A 20730-nucleotide genomic window follows, 5' to 3' on the forward strand; every position below is an offset into this window, starting at 1 on the left:
TATATGAAGCTGGGTGCTCCCCAGTTTGAAACAGGTGATGATCCGTTCGTGTACTTGGAGCGGGTCAAGGCGATTACAGACGAGATAGGGGCGGATGACAGTAGAGCCATCCAGATGGCTGGGTTCACACTGAAGTGCAAGAAGGCACGGGAGTGGTTCAAGAATTATGTGAACCCGAGAGTGGACAGCATGACTTGGGAAGAGTTTGCAAATGAGTTTGCAGGATGGGCTTTTCCTGATAGTTCAAGGGAATTGAAGATGATAGAATTCGAGCAGTTGAGGCAAACTAATGACATGAGTGTAGACGAATATACTGACAGGTTTATGGAGTTGCTGCCATTTGCAGGGCAAGACCTTAGCACAGACCAGAAGAAGTCGAGGAGGTATATCATGAAGCTCCATCCCAGGTATTCCTCCTTGGTACAGTCAGCAGATAGAGAGAGTTTTCACGCCATAGTAGACATGGCTAGGAGAATGGAGGATAGTGCCATCATTCAGGGGACAGTTAAGCAGACAGTGGCACAAGCTTCTGGTTCAAAAACTCCGGGTGGGGGAAGGTTAGATCCCTCTACCCTGAGTGCAGCAACTTCAGGCAGTAAGAGATGGGGTAAGCCCAAGGGTAAGAAGAACAAGTTCTGGAACAAAGTCAAGTCCAGTCTGGGATTTGGGAGTGGCTCAAGCTCTGGTGCGGATAATGCAGTTTGTGCGAGGTGTGGTAAGCCACACAGGGGAGTATGTCGGTTTGGGACGAACGCCTGTTTCAGATGTGGTCAGGAGGGGCATATGGCTCGAGATTGTCCAAGAGCAGTCCCGATGGCTCAGTCCCAGCAGACAGCTTCAGGCAGTGTAGCGCAGCCAGCAGCTCCAGCCATGACTCAGGCCAGTGGCAGAGGCAGAGGGAGAGGAGCAGCCAGTACGGATCCTAGACACCCAGATCAGAAAGCTAAGAAACAAGGAAATCCCGATGGTGAAGGTCCTTTGGAACCACCACAATCTGGAAGAATGCACTTGGGAGACACGGGAGTCTATGCTCCGGCAATATCCTCATCTCTTTTAAGGTTAGTCTCTATGTGTTCTATGTGTTTAGTATGTATGTTACGTTTTATGTTATGCATGTGCTAGTTGAGGAACATTCGGGGACGAATGTTCTTAAGGGGGGAGAATGTAATACCCGGCTAGACTCCGGTATCGGAATTCCTACCGTCCGGTGGAATCTCGGATGTCGGAGACCTCTAGAAGGGTAGAATCATGTTTTATAAAAATGTTTTCATGTTTTAATGGTTTTGAGTATGAAATTGAATGAGTTTTTGCATGAAAAAGTCTTTGGAGGAAAACCCAGGTTCGGCCGCCGAAAGTCAAGTTCGGCCGCCGAACATGCATGCGTTTTGGAGGCACGTTAGGCCCCCGAAAGCATGAGTGAGGGAAGTCCAGGTTCGGCCGCCGAAAGTCTAGTTCGGCCGCCGAACATTGCATGGATGCGGAGGCACATTCGGCCCCCGAACATTGCATGGATGCGGAGGCACATTCGGCCCCCGAACGTGGTCTGACCAGCCACTATAAAAGGGTCCCTTAGCCGAAAACGGGCGAGTTTTTCCCCATTTTCGGCCAAGGTGAGCTTTCCGTCGTCTCTCACCCATTTTTGATGTTCTTCCTCTAAATCTTTCAAGATTTTCACTTGTTTTCACTTGGTTTGAAAGATTTAAGCTTTTGAAACAAGTTTTGGAGCTTTGGGAACTCAGGAGCTCATTTTCGTGGATCTCCAAGTTTAGGTCGTCTCCCTCTCGATCTTCAAGAGGTAAGGGCCGATCTTAAGCTCCTTATGTGCTTTAAGTAAGTTTTATGCAAAATCTATGGGTAGAAATGCATGTTAGGTTATATGTTGAGTTTATGGGTTATATTAATGATTTGAGCAATGTATGTTGATTTTTATGTGTTTGAAGTGTTGTAGTTGGGGTATATGACTGTTTGAGACCCCTAGGAACTTGTATGCATGTTTTGGTTGAGATTTATGCATGATTTGAAGTTTTGGGAGGCAAGGGGTTCATGTGAACCAAGTTTCTGCCCTCCTGGCAGAAACCAGGTTCGGCCGCCGAAGGGAGTTTCGGCCGCCGAACCCCCTTTATGAAGGCAGCATTCGGCTGCCGAAGTCGCCCCCGAAAAGAGACTTTCGTCTCTGTCCAGGACTTTCGGCCGCCGAAGGTGCCGCCGAAAGTGCCTGACTTTCGGATCTGTCCAGGACTTTCGGCCGCCGAAGGTGCCGCCGAAAGTGCCCTGTTCAGCCATTTCATGCATATCTCTATGTGATATTTTCAGGATGTTTTAGGGGGTTTTTGGGGAGTAGTTTAGAGTTATGTTCTAGCATGTTTGGTCCCTCATTTGAGTCCACCTGTGTAGGTTCGGACCCGAGGAACCGAGGACCCCAGCAGTGAGTTCAGCTGCTTTGGTGTTGTCAGAGTCAGCCAGAGGTGAGTGGAACTAAACTTAATCCTTTAAATTAAATGTTTTATCATGTTTCATGCATCATGATTATGCAATAGGATGATTGCATTAGTATTCACGAATATGCCGCATTGCATCGATTGTTGTTGATGTGGGTGAATGTTGGATGACCCAATTAGTCCATGACAGGAAGACCAGGACCCCATTCTACGGCCTGGCACGGAAATGAAAGACCAGGACCCCATTCTACGGCCTGGCACGATTGTGGACTCGAAGACCAGGAGCCCAGAGGAGGCCCTGGGATAATGGTAAGTAATGTATGTATGACAGGAAGACCAGGACCCCATGCTACGGCCTGGCACTATGTTAGCTTGGACTAATTGGTGACAAGTTCACCCAACCCTTATGTGAATTGTCTGTGTTATGATGCATTTCATTAAAGCATAGTGTTGATACGTTTTATAGTTCAGCTCACTGGGCTTTTAGCTCACCCCTCTCCCTTTACCCCCAGGCTTGCAGGTACAGGATATAGTGCGGGAGTCCGGATAGAGAAAAGAAGTCATGTTTATGTAATAGCTAGCAATGGACATGATCAAATTGTAACGTAAAAGTACAGTATAGTTATGTAATGAGTTTTATGGATGTTAGTGTGTGCTTGACCATAGAATGTTGTATCCCTCTTTATACATGATCTTAGAGATTTTGATGATGTTTATGTAAACCAGCTCAACACAGGTTATGTTACCCTTCGAGGGCACAAATGAGATCCCACAGAGGGATCAATGTTATGTTAATGTTTATGCACAGGTTGAGTTTGGTTGATGTTCATGGAAAGAAAAGTTTTAATTTTTATGCATGTTGTTGATCATGTATGGGATTATACAGGTTTACAGGTTTTATGTCAAGCTTGCTACGGGTCCCGGCGGCCTTAAGTCGACCCGGATCCTAGCGCCGGTAGCGGTCCGATTTTCGGGTCGTTACAACTCTGCCAGGATAAAATGGTGTTTGTCACCGCCTGGGTAATGTCAATTTTTCTTAGGCTTTTAGCCATCGCCATGAGAAAGGCTAAAACTTCATCCTCTTCTCTCCTCGGACGAACCCCCTCCTTCTTCAACTCCACCCAATAATGCCAGCTGGTTTGAAGACGCTCAAAACCCCCCATTGTCCGATGACGGAAAAAAATTTATTCTTCTACCGCTTCAAAGAGGAGAACATTCGGTTAAAAATGTTCAAGTTCTTTCGACTACTTAAATACCAGAATTTCTCATTTTTATGGGTACTCAGTTGGTATAGCTGAGAGAAAAATACTACACTAGGTTCAATGTGATTGTTAAGGCAAACGAACCAAAAAGCTACCAAGATTCTTCAGCCATTGGGATAAAGTTGAGCAATAGAAAGCTTGTGAAACTAGAGAGCCTCCACGAAGAAAGGGTCTAAGGGGAAGCGAAGGCCAGCCTTTAGCTACTTTTTGAAGAGAATGATAGTGTCTTCGGTAGGGAGCAAGTCGTTAGTACGAATGCAGGGAGAAGGAGTAAAAATTCAAAAAGACTCTTGAAGAATATGGTAAGTATTATGTAAACGATTCACATCGCACTTCAAGAAGGCAAACGGGGTATCACTAAGTAAACCACCCTCATTCTCTATAGCCTCCCTCAAAGGAACAATAGGGACTGACACTCGGATAGAGCCATCAAACGAGGAACTAGAGACAAAAACCCCGCTAGGGGAAGAAGAGTTATTCTTGTTCATGTTAAAGAAAAAGGAATACAAAATTACCATAAGAAAGGTGAGAGTGTAAGGAACAAAAATGGGAAGGAAGTTGTGGAGCAAAACTCTCTAAAAAGATTGCAGAAAGCAAAAATAGGTTTTGGAGAAAACGAAAGGGTTTTATAAGATGGTTTTGATAGTAGGCTTTAAATGCGGCATGATAAATATTGTGGTGATCATTGAAAGGCTAGATAGACGATGACGTGAGTAGTCAAAAACCAACCTTGAGGGGCCACATGCCCTAGACCTCAATAAGAGATGCCTCATTCGAATCTGAAGAATAAAAAACTAGCAGGGGGCCTCTGATGTTACATAACATTCGTCCAAGGAAAGCTGCGAGCTGTCACTATGATGTGGGGTCACGTAACAAGGACCAGACACGTAGGAAAGGCAGTCTGTCCCGAGAAAGCAAGATCCGGACATTGCAAACACTCGGATCATCACCCAAAAGACTCGCCCTTCTCTCATCAAGGCGAGCCTTGACACAAAGTTACCATTGTCAAATACAACCTAACATATCTCTATTATGCCTATGATTGCGAAATTTTCATCTATTAACTGGTGATATCTCATATCAAGCAAACGACCACATTACTGCCGAAATATTAGAAAAATACCATATTCATCTCTACCTCTTACAGTATAAAAGGAGAAAAATCGCAGAGATAAAGGTACATTATTCTCTAACACTACTTAAATTCTAAGTAATTCATTGTATTCTTTCTATTTTTTAAAATACTGATTTAAGCGTCAGAGTGACTGTCGTGAGCATCCACCACCTCCTCACGTTTTCTCTCTTGGAGGCTCTAACCCATCATAACACAATTTCATTTCGATCACGTAATCAATCTAATCTGGGCAACATCATTTATATTCCTTACTCAATCTCAATTAAAACAATTAAATCTTTAACATATTAACGAAATTGATAATTTAGTTTGTATATTTCTAAAATCAAACAAATTATTCTTTTATTTTTCAAAAATTAAAATTTGCATTTTACATTCAAATAGTATTATATATTATTTTTTAAATATAATAAATATAATTTTATTAAAATACCTTCTATACATTGATATCCATTACTCAATAATTATAGAAAAATAATTATTTAGAAAATATAGTATAAAAATTTATTAATTAGTTTTTAATTTTGAAAATATATTAAAATATTTTTAAATATTTAAAAATTTATTAATTAGTCTCTTTTAATTGTGTTGAAAAAAAATCTAATATACCCTCGACATAAATAAATAAATAATTATAATTTTTTAAAAATTTTATAGATATTTTAATATATTTTTTAAAATTGAGTGATTAATTGCTAATTTTTCTCAATATCAAATGAATTAGACAGTAAATACTAAACTGTGAAAATTAACAACTAATTAATAAATTTTTAAAATTAAAAATTAATTAATAATATTTTTCTCTATTATAAAATTAAATAATAATTTTCCATAATTATATACTTGAACACAGAAATTGTAGAATAATTTATTTTTTTATAATTAATCTATACTTAAATTTATAGATATATATTATACTAATCCAATCAATAAAAAGTATATTATTTGTATTTTAAAACAATATATGTAATAAATTAATTTAAATATAATACATATGGTTATTTAAATATAAAATATTTTAGTTATTTCCACATAAAATTTTACAATTAAAATATTAATTTATTTAATTTGAAAATAAATGGGTATAAAAAAATAAAAATTTATAAAAAATAAAAATTTTGATTTTATAAATATAAAAACGTTTTGACTTTTAATTGAATGATTTAAATAAGAATGAATTAATAAATTTATTAAAAATTTAAGGATTTAGATATTAATTTTTTAAAATTAAATTATTGACTAGATTAAATTGATTTTAAAATTTTTTAATAAATAAAAAAATAAGAAATAAGAAAAGAAAATGACACGTGAGCAGAAAACCGCAAGAGGCCAGCGGTGAATAAATGGACCCAATAAAGCAAAACGCAAAAGGCAGAGATATAGAGAGAGAGAGAGAGAGAGACTCACTCGAACCGGACGTACCTACTTTCAGCTCTAACCAAATTAATTTAATTTAAAACTAAAAATTATTTTAAAAAATAATTTAATATTAATAATAAATAATAAAAAATAAAAAATAGAGTGAGAAGAAAACAAATAAACTCCACCTCAGGACTCGAGAGAAGTGTAGATAGAGAAACAACAGAGAAGAAGTAAAAAAGCAAAAAGGAAAATTAAAAAGAGAAGAGAAACATAACCAAAACAAACACTCATAAATATTTCGGATCCGTACTTTTTTGTTTTTGATTTTTTCTTTTCCGTCCTCTTTTCTCCAGAAAATTCTGTACATTTTCTCGGGAAAATTTCTCTTTTTCTCGCCTCCTCTCCCTCCTCCTCGTCCGTGTTTCCCGAGGGAGATTCTGTGCTTGCTTGCTTCCTTTACTCCTCTTCTTCTCTTTCTCGCGTGAATCGATGTGTGTAGGTCTTGTAGCTCCTCAGATTTGGAGATTTTGTGATTGGGTGCGTTTTTTTCTGTTTCTCATTGAAGCTATTCGAGTTTTGCTTTTTTCCTTTTGGTTTCATTCATTAATGATAGAGTTATGGGTGAGATCCGTACGGTTAGAGTCGGCATTGGTGAGATTTAATGCGGTTTCAGGTTTGAGAGCTTTACTGATTACAGTAGCATAAATGTGACAAGTGATGGTTTATATGCTATGGGTTTTAACGGTTTTTACTGTTCTCGATTTTTGAGTTTTTCTTTTTTGAGCTCAATGCAAAATTTTCTTTTCTTGTTTTGATGGGTTCTTTGCACGATCAACTGCTGTAAACCTTGTTTCTTCCCCTTGTGTGAACTAAGGATTGACGCTCATGGAAACTCAGTTCGAAATGAAGTCCTGATGTTTTCTTGGTTTGTTTTGCAATAGAGAGAAATGTGTGCACTTTCAGTTACCTCTCTCTCTCTCCCCCACCCCCCTCTGTGTTCAAGATTGAGCTTATTCAGATCCACTGAATTTTTAACTACTGAGAATTTCATTTTAGAGATTGCTTAACGTGCGAGAGCTTTGTGGACAGAACTGAACAATTTGTTATTCTTGTAAAATTTTTGGTTCCATGGGAGTCTGGAGAACCCCCTATAACTAATAGGGTTTATATGATTAAAGCTTTTGATACTTTTGCGTTTTGGTACTTGATTGCTTATTGGTTTAAGTATTATTGTTATTATTATTATTTTTAATTTTCCCGGAGCAGGGGTTTGGTGGTTTTAGTTAAAATCAGTCAGTTGCTTCTGATTCTTCTTCTTTGCAGATCTGTTGTGTATTAAATAATACTTTTGGGTTTTGTTTCTGACAGTTTAGAGCTGCATACATGTCTTTGAGGTTGCTTTGAATCTGCTTTTATACTTTGCAAATAAGGGTATCATCTTTCGCAGAAATGTCAGGTATCGTTAGCTGTTCGTTGGTTTGATCCTGGAAGTGCTAGTTATACAATGCACAATTCTGTTTTTTGATGCTTTAGATAATCTTAAAAGTAAGTGATGAGTGTGTTTAACTGCTTATTGTATTATTGAAGGTCTAGATGGAATGGGGGCTAATGATGAAATCAGAGAGAGAAGATCTGATTTTGATAACTCTGAGGATGAGAGACGGCGATCCAGAATTGGCACCCTTAAGAAAAAGGCTTTAAATGCTTCGAATAAGTTCACTCATTCTCTTAAGAAAAGAGGGAAAAGAAAATTTGATTATAGAGTTTCTTCAGTTTCCATTGAGGATGTCAGGGATGAAAAAGAGGAGAGTGTTGTATTAGAACTGCGCCAAAAGCTTCTGGAAAGAAATTTATTGCCTTCTAGGCATGATGACTATCATACTTTGTTAAGGTCAGTCGGCACTTCTTTAACAATTCAGCTAAGCCCTTTAGGTATCAAAAGCATTGCTTTGCCTTGCAGCTGGACATCACAAATCTTCCGTGATGCATTCACTTATTCATAATTATTTAATTCTTGTAGATTTTTGAAAGCTAGGGAGTTTAATATTGAAAAAACAATCCAGATGTGGGAAGAAATGCTTAATTGGAGGAAAGAGTATGGAACAGACACCATATTGGAGGTATTGAATTTAATTTATGCCACTAATCTTTCTGCTGCTTCTTAGTTTAGACTGTGGAGCTCTGGTCTGTTATAAGGATTAGTTTTATTTCTTGAACATTTTCTCAATGTAAACAGAATATTATTTAAACACAAACTTGGAGCTGCATTAGCAGGTAAATTTTAATTGGGCAAAATCTTGCTACCATTTTGTTTTCCAATAATTACCTATGTATTATAATGGATGCCCTTTGAGAAATTATGATTTTTTGCTAGTTCATTTGGCATTTGACTCTAGCAATATACTGAATTATGATCACTTTTTAGGATTTTGAGTTTGAAGAGCTGGAAGAAGTCTTGCAATATTACCCTCAGGGTTACCATGGAGTTGACAAGGAAGGTCGGCCAGTTTACATTGAAAGGCTTGGAAAAGCTCATCCGAGTAGGCTGATGCGAATCACGACAATAGATCAATATTTGAAATACCATGTCCAAGAGTTTGAGAGGGCTCTACTGGAGAAATTCCCTGCATGTTCAATTGCTGCAAGGAAGCAGATATGTTCAACTACAACAATATTGGATGTACAGGGCTTGGTATGTTGTATCGCGTTCTAGATAAGCCTGCAAATTGTATTTGGCTTTACAAAAGCTACAACATCTTCTATAAAAGTTTTGCTATCATTGGCGTAATGTGGTTTTGCTATCTTTTTCTGATCCTTGCACACACCTTGAAGAGTTGAGTGAATTTGTAGTATTTGAATAGGTCATTGGTTCATGTTTAAAACAGGGTATTAAGAATTTCACTCGGACTGCTGCAAATCTCTTGGCTGCAATGACGAAGATAGATAACAGTTACTACCCTGAGGTATCAAAGTCTTCTAGGAGATGTTTCCTTTATACTGTTTAATTGATTTCTGAATTAACCTGAATTTTACAGACATTGCATCGGATGTATATTGTTAATGCTGGTCCCGGCTTTAAGAAGATGCTTTGGCCTGCGGCTCAGAAATTTCTAGATGCAAAGACTATTGCAAAGATACAGGTAGAGGATATGACTGTAAGCACATAGATTTTGATTTTTCTTTTTTCAATTACCTACTAATTTTCTAAATGGCAGGTTTTGGAGCCCAAGTCCCTGTTCAAGCTACTGGAAGTTATTGATTCAAGGTTTGTCTATTGTTAACTGTGTCTCACATCTATTGTACAACATCTATAAATTGCATTTTCTTCTTTCTTTTCAGTCAATTGCCAGACTTTTTGGGTGGTTCTTGTACATGTTCTACTGAAGGAGGGTGTCTGCGCTCAAATAAAGGACCCTGGAATGATTCAGATGTCATGAAGGTAGGTAATCCTAGTATTGAGGTTCCCATTGTAATTTTTAGTGTTGAATTCCTTGAGCAGGAAGGTGACAGTTTGAAACTTTATGTGGAACCTGTAGTTGGAAATAACCAATTTATTCTATTATGTAGCTTGTACATAATGCGGAAGCAGCATTTGTGAGGCAAATAACCAGAGTGCCTAGTCACCAGCAGAAATTTGACTCATATTTTCAAATTCCCCTGCAGAAGGCAAGTTACTACCTCATTGACTAATTCTTCATTGATGTTACTAGTTCATCTTTTCCTGGATATTTAATATGTTTTTGTTCTACAGGGAAGTAGTGCAACTTCAGCGGCTGAATCAGGATATGAAATTGATGATCCTTCTCCAATTAAACGGAGTTCTATGCTTCCACTTTTGGCTCCTGTTCATGAGGTAAGTTTAGGCTGTTGCTTATGGCCAAATTTACTGTAATGGTTGTGCGCAAAGCGTTGTGTTGATTTTGTATGTCTTACAATTTTTTAAGGTCAAAGCATCAGATCCAAATGCCTACTACAGTTGTGATGAAAATTTTCCTCTGGTTGAGAAGGCTGTTCGAAGCAACCAGGGAGTTGGGCATTCTGAAGATCAATCACGTAAAAGCAATGACTTGAGGGACTTGCCTAGTGAACTGCTCCCACATTTTGAAGGTATGTATTAATGCTTTCTTACTTTGAATTGGTTCTTTTCTCTACCATATCTCAGCTCAAGCCTCAAGGATTTAAATAATGGAATCAGAAACGGAGCACTGAAAGGGAAAAGGAATGAATCAGGCTGAAATGGAACAAATTAAACAGAATGAATTGTCCTCTGATTTTGCAAATTTTTTTTAACCCATTAGCAAAATGACTAAAATGAAAGGTAAATCAGTAATTCAACCAAGATATTAAGTCAATAGACATCTATAACCGCAATATAGAGAGCTCTTAGAAACTCCCTTGTGTGCTTTGAGAATCTTTTCATTAGTCCCAAACCACATGACAAGGCTCCCACAAATCAAGTATTATCCTTTGAATGTGGTTGTTCCCTGCCCAAAAGACAAATATTTTTGCAGAACAATATCCCTGCAAAGACTCTTCAGCTTCGGTGGTATGATACAGTGAACATCCTGTATCATTCTGACATGCCTGTATTGCCTGTTTCAAATGCGTTTTAACATAAATTGCAGATCACTATAGGTGAATTGGTAAATAATGGATTGTTACCTTGAAACTCTGATATACAACAAGTGATTTATTATTTAAATCATGTGTCTGATCCAAAATTTGTGGTGAACTTGGTAAATATTTGTATTTTAAGAAATTTGCTATCAGGCATAACTTTCTTCTGTGGATTCTAACCCATATATTTGGAGTATAATTTGGTGTTGTTAGCTTTGATACTTGAATTGTAACTCATGTCTTGTTTCAGGAGGTCTCATCAGCCATTGGATGGACATTGTTAAGGAAAAGATTGGGAAAAGGAATAATCTATGTGTGGCTAGAACACTGATGTCATTTGTGGTCAAACTAGTAGCATTTTTCCGCAGTTTGCCACTTGATCTTTGGAGGCGGCAAAACAATATTCATCCATCTAATCTTGTGGAACATAATGCTGATAGTCATTCAACAGCTGTTGAAACTGTGAGTGAAAACTGTGTCCGTCCATGTATGGAGCGTCTGCAGAGCCTGGAAAAGGTAGTTGAAGAACTTAGCAACAAACCTGCTGCGATCCCATTGGAAAAAGAGCAAATGCTTATGGAATCGCTGGAGAGGATCAAGTCTGTGGAGTTGGACCTTGAGAAAACAAAGAGGGTATGCCTTACTCTATTTAGTTTAGATATCTGGAAAGTGGTTATCAATGGTGATTTTATTTACAATTATGCCGTTTCCACAGGAACTACATTCTGCGGTCACAAAGCAACTTGAGATTTCAAAATCACTAGATGATTTACGGCAGTCTAGATGTCGTGTAAGTATATGATATTTTGATAATATTTGCATTAAAGTTTAACTCTAAATGGGATTATTCATTTTAATTTCATATTATAATATCATCTACCAACACGATGAATTTGACCTCATGACTTGCAAATCTGTAGTATGATTACCCTCCATTTCAGTTATGTCTAACCACCTCGTTGATAAGCCTGGTAGCCTTGTTTGTTGAGTTACACCGCAATGCATGAAAGCTAAGGGTTGAGCAGGCTATCAGATTTCGTTTTTGGAATTTATCATTCTAATTACATTTGATTTACTGTTCTCACCGAATTGCTTTCCTGGGCAAAAGTGACATTGATGGGGTCTTCTTGCAGCAAAAAAGAATATTCTGTTAAGGACTTGAAGTTTAACAGTGGGAGTAGCTAGGAATTGGCAAAATTGGGAATAAAGAGGAGATTGATTTGCACAGATAGACACCAAGAGGGGCATCAATGGCAACTACAACATAATTCCAAAATCACAGGGGTGGACGCCTGTATTTTTAGAGTAGAATGAGGCGTAAAACCACCCCCTCCCTTCTTCCTCCCTTTTTATGTTAGTCCATTTTCCTTTAGGCTTTCAGTCTCCCTATATAAATAGGTGCTTACAGAAGTTACAGTGCAGCTGAGCACTTGGTTGTAGAGAACAGAAGTTTTGGAGTAAATGAAATGCGTTATAACCAAATGCTTACTTTATTTCTTCCTCTCCTCCTTGGCCTCTCTTTCCACGGTAAAGATGGATTTTCATCCGGGTAGATGATGAAATGGAAAATTCGTTTTTATGATTTCGAGTCCAGACCCATGCGTGTGGTTGTTTGAAATCCGTTTCTAATTTATGTGTTATCATTTTTTTTAAAGAATAAATTAATTATTTTATACTAATTCTTTTGATGTCTTGAAAAATATTTTTCATAAAACAAAATAAAGTCTGATTATAAAATTCCGTATTGGGTATAACCAAATCACCAGACGGCCTTCATTTTTTCTTCGATGTGTGGTAGAAGTATTCTTCGACAAATGAGGATATTTCTAATCTTATCCAGTTAGATATTACTTGTTGGGAAAGAGAATTCCACATCCAAAATAATCAAATTGGCTAGTACACTTTGCAACTCAATTTAGTAATGTCTGGAAACTTTGTCAAAACTCTTGCAAAGAGTGAAGGATTTGAAGACGAGTGCAAAACGTTTAGCTCTTCACCCTAACAACTAACAGCCCAATCAATCCGCCGAATCACGTAGCCCTTTACCATCACCCAACTTCAACAATACCATCACCGAACTTCAACAACCAGTTTAAGTAAGAACCCGCATTTGACTTTCCTTACTTGATTGTCCTAGAACTAGGCCTAACTTTGGACTGCTCTAATTAAGAACCAACTGCAAGTTCAAATTGGTCGCTACTTCAAATACTCGGCCTAACTCTGGACTCAATATGATCCTCCTCTACTTAAAGGTCTTATTCAGCAATACTAACGATTTTAGTGATCGTTAACTATTTTAAACAAGTTGGGTAGAATTGGTCAGATTTTGCAAAAATAAAATTATTCTAGTGAAGCTTTTTTATTAGAATTATTTAATAGTTTCTAAAAACTTTTTTTTTAGTAATTTTAATAATTTTTATGTTTATAAATTAATTTTATCAAGCAAACTTATCAATCATGTTTAAAATTTTAATTATTTATAAAATTAAAATAACTTAATCAGCACTAAGTAGTTAAGCCAAATGCTATCAAAGTTGAATTTTTGAGGAATCATATGATTTTTAAGGTTTTCATGCATTTACATGAGATCAAAAGTCAAATAATATTAATAATAATATTATTATTATGAAAATGGAAAATATTTCATAAATACAAATTATTGTTTATAAACAAATGGAGTCGGAGAATGAGTTTAGAATTTGTTGGATTTCAAGAGAAGGCCAGCAATATACAAGGCTAGCAATGCTGCTCAGTCTGCTAAGGAATCAGAGCAAGAGATTCAACATCTTTATTTATTTTTCCTTTTTAGGATCAATAATATGAACATTTTAGAAGTAAAATATTTATTTATGTTATGGGTGTAGGCTGGTGGGCAGATGATGGCTCAGGCTCAAGGAGTAGCTGATGCAGTGAAAGATGCCACAGGGATGAACCAACGAAGCTCAATAGTTTCATTGTATTTGAGAAAGAAGAAGCATATGCGATCTACAAGTTAACGTAGCTTTTGGTTCTTGGGATTTCCAATAATATACATTTTAAGAGAGGTTAGCTGATTACTATCTTCACAAATCCAATTCTATTTTGGAATATCAAAGTATTGCGCTTTATCTGGGGCAACAATGACGATCATGGGAAGACTATTGGTCTTTTGGAGCAAGATCACTCGTCCTAACAAGCTGGGTGGTCTTAGATTCCGTGATTCTAGCATAATGAACAAAACCTTTATATTAAAGGTTGCCTGAGGCTTGGTGAATCACACCTAAGATCTTTGGATCAAGGTACCAAGAGCCAAGTATATCACTAATAAAGAGGTAATATTATCCATCTGGAAGCGAAGGAATAACTTTGTTTTTAAAGGGAATCTTGGAGATGTGGAAGAGCTGCTTCATCACGCCAGATTATGTATGCCCGACTCCAACACGAACTGCTTTCACCCTTTAAGCAGAAGTTGGATGAAACCAGTCTTTGGGATAATAAACGGACCATGGAGAAAATGAGATAGAATGGCTTTTGGAGGGATAATTAGAAACTCTGAAGGGCAACGGATTCAGGACATTCAAATTCTACTGAAGGTCCCCATGAGACTGCCAACTGTGGCAAGGTCAGTCTGATCAACAGTGATGACATCCAAGTGTTCGATGCAACGTCTCAATCAAAATGTCAGTGTTCTTAGCACCTATATTTATTCATGGCCAACTCTTTTAAAATCAAGTTAGGAGATTTACTTACCATTTTGTTGGTATTATCCTTACTTTTCCCAACATACTTTATCATCCTCTGCCTTTCTAACAATGGCATAGAAAAGCACTATTTTGAAGTTTATGACTAAAACATGTCAAATTTAATTTTATAACAATTTTTTAATACTCTAACTAATATATTTAAAAAATTTACAATTCCAACAGTAATACCGAACAAATCTGCATGCAAACAATACCCAAAACCATAAAAGCCAAATTGACACAGGGACATAACACATGTAGAAAATAGTTGAAGAAATGAAACTGGAGGAGTCGTTGTATTTAAATTTTGAAGTACATATAGCTCTAAGTGTTGAATCATTAATCACTCAATACAACCAAGCACTAAAACCTACCACTTGGGCAGCAAATCACAAACCAATATACAAATTAAATTTTCACAATGCCTGACGGATGAATTTAACTCTAGCACAAATACAATGAAATAACAAAGAAGGTAATAATGGTTAAGAATATAATTCAATTATTGGAGAATAAATATATAATCAACATTTCAAGCCTTCAAAACAAGTGAACTAACAACACTAGGAAGCTAGATGTGAGCATCAGCAGCAGGGATGGATAGCGAATAATCTGACTCCCACTATCATTAGCCAACTGTGAAGGCGCCAGTGCAGGGCATGCGAGCCCCAGTTTCCCTTCTCGGCATTCACTAGCGAAAAGGCCAGGTGGGTATTTTCCGTTTAGGTTAATGTAGCTGAACATGGTTGACGCACAATCATTGGTCAAATCATTCAAATAATCAGCATAAGGACAAGCAAAGTCCTTGAATGCTTTACAACATGGATCACGAGGATACTTAGGTCCTTTACATTGGCTCGTGAGGACTGTATAGTTCAGAAACTCGAAGTTTAATGGGCAGGCTGCAGAGAAGGTAACATAACATTAGATTATCAGAATGTGATTCTATAATATAATGCTAAAGCATAATTAATTGTGGAACAGAATTGCTAGGGGTATTTGGCAGTGGTTTCTATGATATCTTTGATTTTTTTGAATATTTTGAACACAAAAAAAAAATGGATTACAGCACCCATCTTTTTATCGAAAACGGACAAATCAATAAAAAAATGTACATATGCAGATCAAAGATCATCAAAGATAAACACAACCATCACTTGCATATGTAGATAACCGAGCAATCATTGTGACAGGTTACAAAGCCAAGACCAGACTACGGGCCTGAATGGAAAGGAAGTATAATCAACATGTCCAAGAGCATATATAAAATAATTTCATTAACATTGTATCATCAATGTAGATGTATGCATGAAACTAGGAATTAATCAATTCAGAAAATTTAATAATCACTAAAACAAGAAGATTGGGAAAACATTGGAAATTATCGTCACAAAGGCTATAGCAAAGAATTTGTTATCAGCTAAAATGCCAAATTTAGCCCTGAACCATACTGCAGGGGCCAAAAATGTTAAATTTCATTTTTTTAGCCCAAATTTGCCTTTAAACTATCATAATAAGTAGAAATAATGCCATCACTTATAAGGATTTACAGAGAATAAGCCAAATAGACTGTAAAGAGTGTAGCTCATTCTCTTTAAATCCTTACAAGTGATGGATGATAGTTAAGGGACAAATTTGGACCAAAAAAAAAAAATTTGGCATTTGACACTTGCTGTACAGTTCAGGGGCAATTTAGGCCCTTTTGCCATTTGTCATCCTTTGAATTAGATTTCCTCAGTTGAACATTTTGAATTCATCCATTTTTTACACTACAAATCTCCAAAATTAAAATTTCAATCTACCACATAATTTTGAACCATGAACGTAATGCACTACTCTCTAAAAGCCTACAAGTCTCACAAATCGTTTAGGTTATCTTTGGGAGAGGGAGGAAAATGTATAATAGAGTGAAAATGAAAGGAAATGGAAGGAAGAAAGAAAAAGGGACCCACATTACAAAGGAAAAGAAATGTAAGCATTTCATGTTCTATTTTCTTCATATGTCATTTCCCCTCATTTTCCTCTTCTTCCAAAAAAAGCCTTTGGACAAGGTGAGGGAATTTAATAGAGGGATAAAGGAAGGTACAGAGGAGGAAGGGTAAGGAAGGTTGCAATAATAATAATAATAAATTACATGTTTCGAAAGGGATAAATTAATAGGAAGATAAGAGAGGGTAATAAATATTAAAATTTAAATAATTGTCCTATTTCCTTCTCCTCAAACTCCAATTTGATGTGTAAGAAAAATTGGCATTTGAGGTGTAAAGCAAGGTAAAGCTTACTATTTCTTGTCTTTGTTTACACCTCCTTCACCTCTTTCCAGATAGGGGGTACATATATTACTTACCTCTCATTACCTTTATTTACCCTCTTTCCCCTCCAACCAAACATAGTCTAAATAGAAGCCAATATTTGCTTCGTCCTACATTATATTTTGACTTCATTAACACAGGATACATATCGACCTAAGTGTACTTGATGGGAAAAAAAAAAACAATTGCCAAAGCATGGAGATTAAGGACTTTAGAGAAGTCCAAATTGTACTTCCAAATATCAACATGCAAATGGCTTTATTTGATGAATAATGAACTGTTTCTATAAAGTCTTGTGAATTCACAATGTAACTTTAGAATGACATGCACATGCAAATGCAAATTCTGGTTTTCAAGTCATACAGTCATACTAGTGGAAAATTCATCCTAACATATATAGGACAGGTTGTGGAACCGGCTCAGCAATGCTTCGATGGTGAACAATTCTCAAACAACTGGTAGGGTTTTAGAACTTTTGATTTAATGAGAAAGGGGAATTTAGTATTAGGAAATTGAACTACAGTTTGTTAGAGATAAATAAATAGAAATTAGAGATTGTTGGGGCTGTGAACATTATCTGACCTAATTTAGCAGCAGAGGAAAAGGTGGCAGAAGCCTGAAGAATGGAAGGACAGAAGTACTAGAATGAAAGGGGCAGGGGGAGGAGAGAGAGAGAGAGAGAGAGCAGAGCAGTAGTAGTAGGAATCAAACATTTGAAATCAAATGTTTAACACATCAAAACATAAGAAAATAACTAAGTTACATAGATTTTGTTGAGATTTAATATTTTATCATACCAAACCAATACAAAATATGATAGGAAGCAAACAATTTTCTAAATATTCCTAATGCTAAGTTCCTAAATAATAGTAAAACCAATACTTCCTACATAAAAACTTAGAAAAAAGATTGGATTGCAGACAGAGTAAACCCAAAACTTGCTAAATTTAATTGTCTTGACTGCATCAATAACTTATGCAAGCACGTTACCAAATTTCAAACACTATGGTGCAATATATAAATGCACAAGAGAAACAATGAACCCACAACCTCATATAGCTGACTTGATGAGCAATGTTCAAATGAAATATCACTTGACAACAAATTATATTAGTAAATTCAAATCGGCTGATAAAAGCAAAATTGCATGAAATCAGATGGCATTTTATATTAATTAAGTAATTGCCTTCCTCCTCAGGCTAACTTCTTTTTCATTTTTCCAATGAATCAACATCTTGAGTAAAGCCGCTATGAATTTTAAAGGAAAATAACTGCTCTATCAGCTAGTAACTGATCAGAAATCCCTATTTGTAGGGTTGGTAACTTATAATTAGAAGGCAATCAATTAAATTTATGCTAGAACAGAGATAAACAACAGAAAAAAAAAAGAAGCAATGATCTCACTGTTAAAGCAACAGGGTAACTTTGGAGGCTTGAACAAACAAATTCAGCCTTAAACAAATTATTGAGCACAAAAATCAACCAAGTTATAGAAATTCACAAAACATAATTCTCATTTCAGAACATAATTTCTTGATTTCTAGGCTGAAAAATGATGCATAATTAAACAACTCAAAGCACTTAGATCACATAAGAACAGTATTATAACAAAACCCACAAAGGAAATCCAAGATTAAACCCAATCCAAAAAATAATAATTAGAGAAATGTGAATAAGAAGAAAGAAAAGAAAAGAAAAGAAACCTTTCTTAGCCTGAAGCAGATTCCTGCCTGTGGAATCATGGGATTGAAAAACAGAATCTGGATCCGAATCAGCAACAGCACAAAATCAAGTTCTAGAAAACAAAAAATCAAAGTCTAGTATGTGCGTACATGATAAATTCCTTAAAATACCTGAAATAGAACTGGAAGCAGAAGGAGGAGCAAAGGCAACAATCAACAGAAGAAAGAAGAGAAATAAAGAAAACCGATTCAGTGCCATCTTTGCTTATTTCATATACATATGAAAAGGAGAGATCTGCCCTCTGCAACTCGTCTTTCTTTTCTTGTAAAAGAAAGTTGAAAGCTTTAAGGATGAAATGCAAGGGTAGGAGGTGATGATGGAGAAGTGGGTGACAGCAAATAACGCCGAAGATACAGCTCACAGCTGCTCTTTTTCTTTCTCCTCTTGCTGCGTCTCCTGTTTCTGCTTCTGCTAATTTATTAATCAAATTTCTCACCTATTCGGTCAATCATATCTCACTGTCACCCACGCGCCTAGAAACGCCGTTCCTGCTGTCTGCACTGTTATTACAAGAGTTGTTCACTTTGCAAGAAACTTCCAAATCAGTTATTAAACTTTTAATTAAAGTAATTAATTTTGTGCTAAATTTTATTTTTAATTCATGAATTTTAAGGTAATTAATAAATTAATTTTTAAAATTTTACAATTAAATATTTAAATTTTTTTATAATCCATCAGTATTTTTATTAATGAGTAAATTAAAATAACTCTTTTAAATATCTAAAATATTTTTATTGAAACTTAAATCTCTACTAATATAAATGAAATATTTTATTTTAGATAAATTATATTTTAATTTTTAATTTTTAATGTAATTAATAAATTAATTTTTATATTTTTAAAAATTAAATTCTTAAATTTATTTATATTCAATTTGTTTTAACTAATTCTAATCAAACTTATAAAAATGTAATTTTTAAATTTATGAAAATATAATTTTTTTAACATTTTTTTAAAAAAATTAAAAGTCAAAAGTGTTAAAAATTAGCTAAACATAATAATTTAAAAAAAAATAGTATTTTTTCAAATAATAAATTAAAGTGTTTAATCTAGGGAAATGGATGAAATTCTAGTTTTTTAACATTTCTGAGCAATAAAAATATTTTACGCTTTTAATCGGTAGGAATGGATGAATTAGAATTTAGAGAAATTAATTATGGAATAATTTAAATATTTAATTTTAAAAAAATTAATATATTAATTATGTTAATACTTATTACACACTATTAGTATTTAGTTCAAATCGAAAAATAAATCGAATTAAATTAATTTAAAATTTTAATTTAATTTTTTATTTTTTCGATCTAGTTTGATTTTTATTTTAAAAAAATTGAATTATTTTAGAACGGTTCATTTTTAATAAAAGAAAATTGATAAAATCGTAAATGAAAATTGATAAAATCGAATCAAACTGATAAGTGATAATAATATATTATTTTTAATAATATGGATATTAAATTATAACTAAAATTTAAATATTTTAATTAAATTTTAAAATATTAAAAATAAAATTTAAAAAATAAAAAAAATTTATTCAAAAATAAAATCGATTGAATCAAATTAAATTCTTTGATTCAAATTAATTTTTATTTAAAATGAGTTCGATTTTTATAACACTGAAATTTTAGTTTATTTTATTCAATTCGATTTTAAATCCAACTGATCAAATATCCACCACTAATATTCATAAAATAAAATATAATTTATTTTTTAAAAAAAAGTCTAAATAAATTCAATTTAATTTTTTTATTAAATAAAACTTAAAATATTTAAGATTAAATAAGTAATAATCTAATAAATATTTTTAAATTTTAATAATAAAATATTTTTTGAAATAGAATGTATTTTTATAATCTTAAATATTTAAAACTATTTATTTTTTCTTATGTTTTTATATTTTTAATTTTATTTTAATTAAAATATTAAATATTATATTTAAAATTAAAAAAATAAAGCTTTATTATAAAAAATATATTTTATTAAGTTATAATTTAATTGAGCATAATTTTACAAAAAAAATAGCACACTTCTTTCTGGAGAGATTTTAAACTGAAATATAAATAATATATCCGGTACAAACTTAACATTTTGAAGGTCTGAACTGGACCGAGTAATAAGGATTTGGCACCAAATGCTGGA

General features: G+C 34.8%; 2 protein-coding genes across 7 annotated transcripts; one reads left to right on the top strand and one right to left on the bottom strand.

The window, feature by feature from the left end:
- Nucleotides 1-6381: 6381 nt before the first annotated feature.
- On the top strand, nucleotides 6382-12307 carry LOC110627305 (phosphatidylinositol/phosphatidylcholine transfer protein SFH13). Of its 6 annotated transcripts, none has more exons than XM_021773572.2 (15): nucleotides 6389-6734; nucleotides 7566-7653; nucleotides 7785-8088; nucleotides 8218-8317; nucleotides 8623-8889; nucleotides 9083-9160; nucleotides 9233-9337; nucleotides 9413-9462; nucleotides 9537-9636; nucleotides 9765-9863; nucleotides 9949-10050; nucleotides 10142-10304; nucleotides 11065-11447; nucleotides 11530-11604; nucleotides 11948-12307. In XM_021773572.2, the coding sequence occupies exons 2-15, from the start codon at nucleotides 7647-7649 to the stop codon at nucleotides 11966-11968; spliced, it is 1854 nt and encodes a 617-aa protein (XP_021629264.1). In that variant the 5' UTR covers nucleotides 6389-6734; nucleotides 7566-7646; the 3' UTR covers nucleotides 11969-12307. The 6 variants fall into 6 exon arrangements, 5 of the variants coding, with proteins under 5 accessions (XP_021629264.1, XP_021629271.1, XP_043808000.1 ...); XM_021773579.2 differs by lacking the exon at nucleotides 6389-6734 and adding an exon at nucleotides 6738-6870; XM_043952065.1 differs by lacking the exon at nucleotides 6389-6734 and adding an exon at nucleotides 6882-7159.
- A 2497-nt stretch (nucleotides 12308-14804) lies between these two features.
- Nucleotides 14805-19068, bottom strand: LOC110621813 (GPI-anchored protein LLG1). The gene is made up of 3 exons (XM_021766485.2): nucleotides 18702-19068; nucleotides 18552-18608; nucleotides 14805-15438 (listed from the first exon to the last, which is right to left on the bottom strand). Exons 1-3 carry the CDS (start codon nucleotides 18787-18789, stop codon nucleotides 15077-15079), a joined length of 507 nt encoding a protein of 168 aa, XP_021622177.1. The 5' UTR covers nucleotides 18790-19068; the 3' UTR covers nucleotides 14805-15076.
- Between the last annotated feature and the right edge of the window lie 1662 nt (nucleotides 19069-20730).

Source organism: Manihot esculenta, chromosome 1 (genome assembly GCF_001659605.2).
Source record: "Manihot esculenta cultivar AM560-2 chromosome 1, M.esculenta_v8, whole genome shotgun sequence".
In the NCBI taxonomy this organism is placed as follows: Eukaryota; Viridiplantae; Streptophyta; class Magnoliopsida; order Malpighiales; family Euphorbiaceae; genus Manihot; species Manihot esculenta.